The sequence below is a fragment of the Empidonax traillii genome, unplaced genomic scaffold (genome assembly GCF_003031625.1).
Source record: "Empidonax traillii isolate 1590-97213 ecotype Southwest subspecies unplaced genomic scaffold, ASM303162v1 scaffold4:size3804566, whole genome shotgun sequence".
In the NCBI taxonomy this organism is placed as follows: Eukaryota; Metazoa; Chordata; class Aves; order Passeriformes; family Tyrannidae; genus Empidonax; species Empidonax traillii.
The window spans coordinates 3778120-3788792 of NW_020955197.1; the positions used below are offsets into that span (position 1 = coordinate 3778120).

The 10673-nt window shown below is 35.3% G+C and overlaps 1 protein-coding gene across 1 annotated transcript in view; it reads right to left on the reverse strand.

Moving 5' to 3' along the window:
- LOC114054833 (proprotein convertase subtilisin/kexin type 5-like) overlaps nucleotides 1-10673 on the reverse strand; it is a 45508-nt gene that overhangs the window by 25002 nt on the left and 9833 nt on the right. The window contains exons 5-7 of the mRNA XM_027878356.1: nucleotides 5226-5268; nucleotides 4255-4397; nucleotides 2925-3125 (exon numbers count right to left, since the gene is read on the reverse strand). Coding sequence (XP_027734157.1) covers nucleotides 2925-3125; nucleotides 4255-4397; nucleotides 5226-5268 — 387 coding nt within the window. The remainder of the gene's footprint in view (nucleotides 1-2924; nucleotides 3126-4254; nucleotides 4398-5225; nucleotides 5269-10673) is intronic.

A 10673-nucleotide genomic window follows, 5' to 3' on the forward strand; every position in this document is an offset into this window, starting at 1 on the left:
AAGAAAGAAAGAAAGAAAGAAAGAAAGAAAGAAAGAAAGAAAGAAAGAAAGAAAGAAAGAAAGAAAGAAAGAAAGAAAGAAAGAAAGAAAGAAAGAAAGAAAGAAAGAAAGAAAGAAAGAAAGAAAGAAAGAGTAAACTGGGATAAAATATTTGTAAATTTGTCCAGATTAACAAGTGAAAAACTTGGAAAGATGCTATGGCTTTGCCCCTGTGTATGAAAGAAAAGTCTTTTCTCTGTCCCTGTGATCTTTGAAATAAAGAAAGGAAAAGATGTGACCCTGCAGATATGCTTTAAAAGAGATCAAGAGGAATCACTTGTTCTGGGCCCAGGGATGTTTTCGGTACAGGTATGAATACCAGAATCTTCACTGACAGTAAGTTTCAAGGAGCACAGATATGTTTTCATTTTACCCATGCTTGTACTACAGAATAGTGTAGACAAAGATAGTGACTGCCTTTCCTAAATTTTATTGGTTTTCAGAAAAATTTAGATAATGAAGGAAATAATTGTAACAGATTGTGAAACTCTTGGATTTTTGGTTTGGTTTGGTGTTTGGTTTTGTTCCCCCCCACTCCACCCTTTGAAATTATCCATGTATTTCAAAATATTATCAGGATGTGAAATGTCCTGCAGTCTTTAACCAGGAACTATCCTGTTGGTGTGATGCACTACTAGAGCTAAATGTGTTTTAGTCCTGCCTGCCCAAATCCTGTATTTTTTGTTAAGGATTTTTAACATACAACAAGGATTTCCAATATAGACAGTATGATTGAAAATCTGGACTCAGCTGACATCTGCCCCTTTACTGCATCACCAAAAGAAATGAAAGACTGATAGGCTAGCCAAAAACTCAACTATTTAGATTCTGTTGTTAATTAGAAACAGTGAAAATTACTGTTATGAGATCTGGATAGTCCTAGAGTGTCTGAACAGGAAACTTCATAAAATGTAGATAAATGTAATTATTAAAGGTGTAACTTCAGGAAAGACAGTGACAACTTCATTAACATTTTTACTTGAAGATTACTACTATTTGGAAGCCTATCCTTGACAAAAAAGGCTCAGGATTTCAGCAAGTTCAACATCACTTTCCCATCAGTTACATGGTACAGCAACTGCCACACTGGAGGAATCGCAGCAACTCTACCACAAAAAATTGTAGAGCCTCCAGCCACGTTCCCATGTCCCATCTCCAGGTGCAACAGGAATCCTGTGACTTTGGAACAGTCACTAATGTTCAAGGCAATACAGCTCTGAGAGAGATGTATCTTGCAGTTTGAAATGCCCCTAAGACAGATGTATTTTTAGTACTGGGAGGAAAGAGAAATGGTATGCAAGATAGAGAGAAAGAAGTTTCACAGTGCAGCAATATACCATTGATTGTATATATCAGTGATGCTGATATATACAGAACTGCGTCAGATGCCTGCTCAAAAGAAAAAAGCTAGTAAGAAGTCACCTTGTTTTACAGTGTGAGAAAGAAATAACCAGTACATAAAACAGATGTGCTCTCCCCATGACACTGATGTCTCAAATTGAAAAAAAAAGACTTGCCTATATGGATTAAACATGAGGAAATGAATATAGGAAATCAACTTTCTACTAATATTTCTCTTTTTTTTTTCTCTAATTTTTTTTTGAAGTGAAGAAAAGTTATTCCTTTTGAAACAACAACCTTTCTCCATGAGATAGGCAATGAATAGAAATGGTAAATATTTTTCCTGGAAATATTTGCCACTGTATTTTAATTTTTAATGCAAGATCACATAGATCTAAGGACAGTCATTCTTTGATGTTTCATTCAAATAAAGACAAAGGAATCAGAAGAAAATGTATATTTGATTGAAAAATATAGCTAGTAATCTGGTCTCTTGCTTCGTTTGGTGAACATCCCTGCCAGATACTTTTCATGTGTTCTTAAAGACCCCTAGTAATGTAAATCCCTAAACCTCCCTGAACATTTTACTATTGCTCCAGTATTCTATTTGAAAGTTCCATTTTTTCCATTTGCAATTTCTTTTGGTAACATGTACATTCAATTGTACTTTATATAACTAACATAATGGGAAAGACAAATATTCTACATATAAACTCCTCATTTAAAGTTTTCTCAGTAAATTTGTGACAGTAGTGTGATACATTCAAAGATGCCCCTGAGGGAAAATAATTTCTAAATCTATTACAAAGCATTCCCCTCAACATCTCTAGTTTTAAAAGGATTTTTCTTCCAAATACTTTTTGGATTTTTTGGGCCTTTTTCAAAGTTGCTTCTCCCATGCTAGGGATGAGGGCACCAAGAAAGAGCTGAATATTTTGTGAAGGTTGTGGAAACATCCTTGTGGGAGCAGAATGCCAGAATATAGTTCTACAGGCCATATTTGGTCTCTCAGAAAGCAGTGCATGTCTGTCTAGGGAAGAGCAGGGAAAAGAAGAGAGAGCTTTTTTTTTTAGTCCACACTACCCCCACATAAAGCCACATATTACATTATTTTCGAAGAATCACAGAATATACCAAGTTCAAAATGACCCGTGAGGATCAAGTTCAACTTACATTGACTTCTGTGTAGGGAACCAATAGCCACAAAGCTGATCTAAGACACAGCCCACAGGGTTCCCACTAGCTTAGTGGGAAAGGAAATCCCAATACCCTAATCTATTATCTATATTTTATCTTTTTCGTATTTTTATTTTTTTTTATTTATTATATTTCTAATCTTTTATCTATTCAGATAACTCACAGATAAGACATGTTATATTGAAATGTTATGCTATTTGCAGGAAGATGAATTTTACTCTGTGAAATTACAGGAAATTTGACAACAGTGCAGTTTCACTCCATCTGCAAGATCTTGCTATACTATTTCAAATTTTTTAGTAGTTTTCAAAGAAACAGAAAAGATTGCAGGATCTGTTGCAACTTACGGCTCCAGAACTTTCCCACTGATTGAGAATTTCTTGGATTCAGGCACTGCCCACGAGATAGTTGGAAACCATTTTTGCACCCAGTACAGTTCTCATAACTGTACCCAACACAGGTTGCACAGCTCTTGTGGCAAGGTTCGCATTCTCTAGAGATGTCATCGGTGAAGAAGCCATCTCCACACTCACTCACACACGTGCCACCTGCAACAGACATAGCCTGTCATCATACTGACCCCTGTCAACCCTGCAAGGAGGTACCTCATGTATAGCTTCTCTCTCTCCAGCAAGAAATGGTTTAAGAAAAAGAACCAATATATAAGAACGCATGACATTTTTTGCAGCAACATAAACTCTAATTTTTTTAGCATGAAACCTAAATTCAGTTCAGTTGCTTATGTGAGCCTCACAAACTTCAAACCAATCTGCACTTAAATTTATATCTAGCTGGGCTTTAATCAATATGTTAAATCCTAGTACGTACAAATCTTATGGAAGTCCAGGTCTGGATGAAAGTTTTATGTTTGAGTCCCAATTATTATACAGTCCCAATAGAAAACCGATTTTAGACATATGCAGATTTTTGGGATCTCTAGTTTCTGCTGAATATAAAATTAAACTAAGGTAAACCTGATTCAATGTAAGTGTTGGCATACTAAATCTCCTGAAGTTGTTACACTGATAGCTTTTTGAGCTTCCTTCTAATTTCAATTAATAAAATTGTAGACCAGCAGATCACCTCTGGTTGTCACCACAGTTTTCCATGAGTGTGATGCCAGTACTGGGTACCTTCAGCAAGAAATGCACAAGAATATCATAACCCCAGAAACTCCTGTGATTCTTTTTTGGGACCATGTCTGAATCAGACCTGTCTGATTTATGGCTTCTTAATAAAGCTAAGGAATTCCTAGTCTTGCATGAATCTGGTGTGGAATTTAGTGTTTTAACTGAGTTTATTTCAGAGTATTTTAGACTTGTTACTCCACATGCATCTGAAAGTCAAAGTAAGACTAGACTTGCAAATAGAAAGGAAACATTTGAATGTCTTTCCATAGTTAAAGAGAAAATCTAAATCAAATACAAATTTTTTTTATATACCCCAAAGAGTGGAAATTCAAATATATGGCTCCTTTGAATCAAATTACACCACTGGCTAACATAACCACCTTACATTAGTTCAAATGCCTGATTTTGCAAAGGGCTAACTCCCCTCAGCCTCCGCTGTCTGACATAGAACAGATTTAAGAATTTGAGAATTTGGATTCAGAATCTTTCTGTAAAGATGGGGTCTAAAATATTTTTGTATATATGCCATACTTGGCACTTTGCTTACCTGAGAGATAAAAGCCTTCCTCACAGGAGTCACACTTGTCCTTGTCACAGCTATCACAGTTGCTAGGACAATCTCTACACTGCAGAGAACCTTCGTCTCTGTAGGTGTTTTCTGGACAGTATTTATAGCAATGTTGCTTATACCTGTAAGGTAAAATAGAACATCATTAGTAAGTTTCTTTTGAGACCACTGAGTTTGTTTTCTGTGTGTTTCTAGGACTGGTGATGATAAATTCTCATGTCATCTTAGTGAATAGAAATAATTCCTATAATGAGGATTCAAAGTGTATTTATGGTTACGTTGCTTATTCAACTGACAAAGACATGTTTTTTAATCTTATGATTCTTAAGTATAACTAATTTGATTTTTAAATGAAAGCACAAAAATTAACACATGCTTCATTAGAAATTACTGTTTTGCTGTTGTAAAGAGCTGATGGCTTGTAAAAGCATATAATCCAATGCTATGGTTTGTAAATAGATTATAACCAATACGTTCTTTTGTCACGATAATTTTTACAGAGATCTCTTTCCTGTCTCTTTGAAAAGCAGCAGAGTCCTTTTCTCTCTACTTAAGTCAATCTTTTAATGAATTATTTTTTCCTTTGCATAAACTCCATATATTTTTAAGTTTGTCTGATGAACATATGAGCCCATGCCAGAACTGGACACAACCTACTAAGAGCAAACTAGTTATAAATCCAGTTCCAAAGCACAGTTTAACTTATAGACCCACTCTTCATACTCCTCTCTTCTTGTATGCAAAGTTTACATCAGTCCCTAAGTTTTAACAAGCCTTAATTCTGAGTAACTGGTGAGTTTCCAGCATTTCCCAAGTCTTTTCCAAAGTTACTGTTCTCAGACAGGCAGTTTAAGGAAGGAGACAACCTACAGAGCACAGGTCTATGTAGTAGCATACATTTTTGCTTCAGAAAAATATGTAGGCATGAAAAACTATACAGCTATACTTACATATAATAGTTCTGAATGCATGTTATACAGATTCTTGGATCATCTGAAATTAAAAATGTAAAATTCTGTAAATAATTTTCAGAGTTAAAACCAGAATGCTAAAAAGAATTTTTTCTACAACGTATTTATTTTAATATTTCTAACACTAAAATAACTGCAGTCGTAGCAAGAACATTGTTGTCTCTGAATCTCTGTTTACAGTTTTTTGGAGATAAACTCTTCCACAATCAGATCCTGGGTTTTATGTTCATAGTAACCTGTGGCTTTTTAGTCCTCATCATGAACCCAAACAGGTACCTGGAAGACGGTGAATGCTTAGGAAGTGATTATCTGAAAAGCAGCGTATTGACAGGGGCTCAAGTTGGGTAAAATAAACTCTTAAAAGGAGATTTAACTTATCTAAATCTGTAATTTCATCCTCTTTCTTCATTCATTGCAGAGGTAAGTTGAAAGCATTTGACATTTCTAAAAGCAAAACTTTCAAAGACATCTAAGTAATCAGTTTAACCTTAAAAATCCCGAGCTAGACAAGCACCTTTCTGTATGTGGGGAGGGGGTAGTGGTGAGGATGGTATAAGGCTTTTGGGTAAACTTTCTCATCAGAAAATTAATTTTTGTATTCTAAAATTTTTTTTTAATTAACAGGAACATTTAAAACTGTTAAAATTATGGATATGGTTTCATGCTCCCAAAATAAAGAATATTTTCTATAATCTTCCTTCCATTGTTGTCTGTTAGCTTTATTTTCTTTCACCTTAACCAAATATACCAAAGGGAGAAGAATGGAAGGAAAGATAACAATGAATGTATTTATGAATGGTTCTACTGTGAAATACCTATAAATTATTTTTTATATCAACAGTACACATGCAAAATTTTCACTGCATCTGTTAGAATTGTGTCTACAATAAAACACACTTCACGCATGCAAACTTATTAGGCAACACACACACGGTTTTGCAAGTAGGTCTAGCAATTTATCTGTGAGGTGTGAGGTTTAACCCAGAAATGTTGCAGACCTGTGAAAATATTCCCTTTAGTGTTTAAAGCACAAAGAGAAACAGCAATTACCTGATCTACTGTTCTTTGCATTACATTTTATGTTAAGACAGGAAGTACTCCTAAAGTACGAAAATGCTCTCTCTGAAGTCTAGTTTTAATTCCAGGTAAAAGGCATTTGGTTCAGGGTCAGGGGTTTGAGTGATTTATGGTATACTAATATTGTTTCTAAATGAGGACACTTCTTGAGATATTATTTTCCTCAATTAATTTGTGTGGGGTTTTTTATTTATTTTTTATTGTTAGGAGGCCAGTTGTTATGAAGAAAAATAAGAGTATTTATACATTTTGAAAATTATTATAACATTAGTACATACAGTCCTTCTCTTTTGTTGATGGAAAAAATAGAGCACACGTCAAAAACATCGTTAAATTTGTTTGTGTTTTTAGTAATTAATTCTCCATGTACTTTCTGGCTTTTATGGAGAAAGGACTCTTTCCTTTCTTGCCTGTGGGATGTTCTGATTACTCTTTCTTCCTAATTGCCCTCTCAGTTTTACCTGTATGGATGGCTATCTATGTAGCTCAGTTTGAGACAGATCTCAGCAGTAGTTGCAAAGAAAGACTAAATTTATGGTTGTCCTCTGGAAAAAAATTTAGAAGAAACAAATACTAAGTAAGTGACTATTACGTAAAGATAATGTGTTTTGAGTTGGTTTAGGATCTAAAGGAAAGTATCTGGTAAAACATGGGTAAAAATACTTTATTTAGATTGTGAGGTGGAATACACACTGTGGAGAGGGCAAAAAAAAAATATCACTAATAGAACTTGTATTCTGCTGCTTACACAAAGTCTAGACAGAAGTGGCTATAGTAAATGCCTTATTAGAAGGTCACAGATTTCACAGGAGTAGCTAATTTGCTGTATTTCATTTAGGAATGAAGTGAAGCTTTCTTTAAACCTAAGATTTTGAAGGCAGAAGAAGGGGAGAATTTCTTGACAATTTTGCAGAATGAAAGCATGCACTCATTGGACTATGGTAGTGTGAGTTAATTTGTTGTGGGGGGTTTTTTTGGTTTTTTGTTTGTTTGTTTGTTTGTTTGTTTGTTTGTTTTGTTCGGTTTTTATTGGTTTTGTAGGGTTTTGGTTTGGTTTGGTCGGGGGTTTTTTGTTGGTTTTTTGTTTGTTTGTTGTTTTTTTTTTGGTAGTATATTATGGCATTTATCAACCCTTGCTGAAACATTCTTCTTTCTGTCAAAGACACATCCACCAAAGAAAAGATCTGTTACCTTCTATGCTTAGTCATAGTTTCTGAGTTTAAACCATTGAGGAATAATTAACATAGTTTGGAAAGGAATGCAAAGAGGACAACTATCTAATAGCCAGCAGAGAGGAGACTAAATAAGTAACTACTGCTGCAATAGCAAATTTTATATGTAACACATGTCATGTTTCCAAAATCTTGGAAATGAATTATAAGAATGAACTGAGTCTAGGGAATTTTATGGATATATACATGCAGTTTGTTTTTCAACAATGTCTCCTTTAAAATCTGCCACAATCAGTTCTTGGACTAATGGTAACAAACATCCTATGTTCACTGAATACTGAGGTGGCACAAAGAGGGTTGATCTATATGGTGTCCTGCTCCAAAAGACTTCTTCTCGTGACACCTATTAGTATCTTATCTATATTTTACAATTTCCAGTTGCATTTATTTTATCTTTGCCATTCTTTTGAAGACAGAAAGAACAGTGATTTTGATAGCATTGGAAACAACATTCAACTATTTTTAAAACATAAAGCCTCAGACACAACATATTCCTCTGTTTCATTCTGGTTTTTGTCTTTTTTTTTTTTTTTAGAAAAGTAAATATTGCCTAGAGTTCATAGAAAAAGTAATTTGTTTTCTTCCCTTGTGTGTGATAAACTGATACTCCTGTTCCCTTCTCCACACCCAGCCTTCTCAAGTAGAATTCATTTGGAGTGTAGATAAATTATAATACAGAAAAGGTGTGTGCCAAGATTAAATATTGGTCAAAGGTCAAAGAGTCATGCATTCTGTTAGGACTCTGATTTGAAATGAATTAGTGTTCTTTTCTACTCTGAGAGGGAAGTATGGGCATTAACATTACAAGCATATCCTTGTTATGCTGGAAGGGTATTTTTCTTCAAATATGTCAAGGAAAGTGTAATTTGGTTTTTGTGGGTTTTGTTTGTTTGTGGAGTTTTTTTTAGTATTACTCAAGAGGCTTAATAAAATATTTAATTCATATGTTATTCCACATTAAAAATTAGATCAAGACTGCTTTGTAAGTCCTTGTCACTCTTTCACTGTGTCTGAGTGTTCATGGTATTTAAATAGATCCTATTTCTGGAAACTTTACCTGGCTAGCCCACTGTATCTTGGAGTAGCATGTATTCAAAGTATTCCATTCAATTAGACCCAGATCTTGCTATGACTCTTATGCAGACTTTATCTACTGTATACAATAAGGCTGAGAGTTGAAGTGAGGTGCAAGGGTACATTCTGCAGGATCTGTATTTGTTTTTTTTTAACTTTCTGTTTGTTTATGAATAAAAAAAAAATTCTTGACCTATTAATTGGCTCAGACATGGGATTAGAGTGTGCTGAATACATTCAACTTATTTTGCATTCAGAAGTAGTTCAATACCTGGGAATTAATGCCTAGTTTACATTTCTTTTCCAGTTTAATTAAATGTAATGACTGAAAATTATTTTGTATTATATTGCAGTTTTCCTTTAAGACCAGCCGGCAGTAGTTGCTTAATTTCAGAAGTTACTGCTCAACTTTATTTGTCTTTTACACCCCTGAACAATAATTTACATTATTCTAAAAATAAAAGTACTATAAATTATCATATACCACCAGCAAGAATAATTATATGTTTTAGCTACATTAGACCACTTTTTCTTTAGTTTTGATGGCATCTCAATTAAAAAAACAGACTTAAAAACTATGTATTCTGTGAGAACTCCCTAGTATCTCACCAGACATTGTCGACCCAGACTATAGTGAGATTTGCAATGCATACGAAGCCCCAAAGTGTGATTTTAAGCAGAGAAGTTATTGCACACAGGGCTACAAAGAAGAACTAGAGTTCATTCCTACTCCTAGCAAAAGAAAAGGTAAGAGTACTTCAACAGAAATGAGATCAGGACATCAGCAGTACTGTTTAACAATTAAAGGGCTTTCAGTTTGTTTGTCTTAGATTGTATCCTATCACTCAAATGTTCTGTTATCTACTCTAGTGGCTGTGGTTTCCACCTGGCAAAATCTCAGTGTGATGATTTCAAGATGCAAGAAAGCTGAACACTGCTAAGACTGAAGTTTCTGTGTTTTAAGTTGCATTTTCTGAACATGAACATTATGTTGAGATGATCCCTTGTGTTTGAATATTTTCCTACACAGGTAGTTCCTCTGAGTGAATAACATTACCCAAAGGATGCTGTCCTACAAGCAGCAATAGAGATTTAGGGCCAAAGCTCCTAAATTTACATCAGACATCAGTACAGGTTTAACCACGAATTTGAACATCTGGATTTTATTGGTCTCCCATTAAAAACATATTTATGCATGAAGAACTCATTGGATACATCTTCTCTATATGAGGAGAATCCAGTGCTACAGTCAATAAGTGGTTCTATGATGCAATTCCTTATTTGAAAGATCAAGAGCCTGAGCTTTAGGTTAGTATGCACCCAAAGAATTGTGTACACAGTGAAGTAGAGTTGCTAGAATAGAATAGAATTGTTCCAGTTGGAAGGTGCCGACAATGATCATCTAGTCCAAGTGCCTACCAATTTAGGCCTGAACAACAGTTAAAGCATATTATTAAGGGCATTGTCCAAATGCCTCTGAAACAATGACAGACTTGGGGCATCCACCACCTAGTTGGCCAAGCCTGTTCCAGTGTTTGACCACCCTTGTGGTAAAGAAATGCTTCGTGGTGTCCAGTCTTGAAGCAGGAAGGGTTAATTGGGACTGTGGGCCCATAAGGGCCCCTACCCCCCTGTACACCCCCCTGTACATTTTTAATCTGCCTTAAACCATATTTTGTAAACTGTATTTCGCACAAGAAGATTCTGTCCTGTGCTGAGAGCATCGGACCTTGAAGGAACCACGATAAACGCTGGGCAAGGGGCCCAGCGCCCATAAATCTCACCCAGAGGAGCCAAGGTGACATCTCAATAGGTTTTATAGGCCCCAAGCCAAGACTTTCTTGAAGGCTGAGTGATCAGAACATGAAAACAATAGAAAGAACGAAAGGTCCCCGAGGTCAGGCGAGGATGAAGAGTAAAAATACAGCCCCCAGGATGAAGGCAAACAGGATTTCCCACCATAATATTCCTCAAAATAGAGACCACGCCTCAATCTCCACCCCTAACTCCACCTGTTATGAATATTGTAATCATATGATGCAAT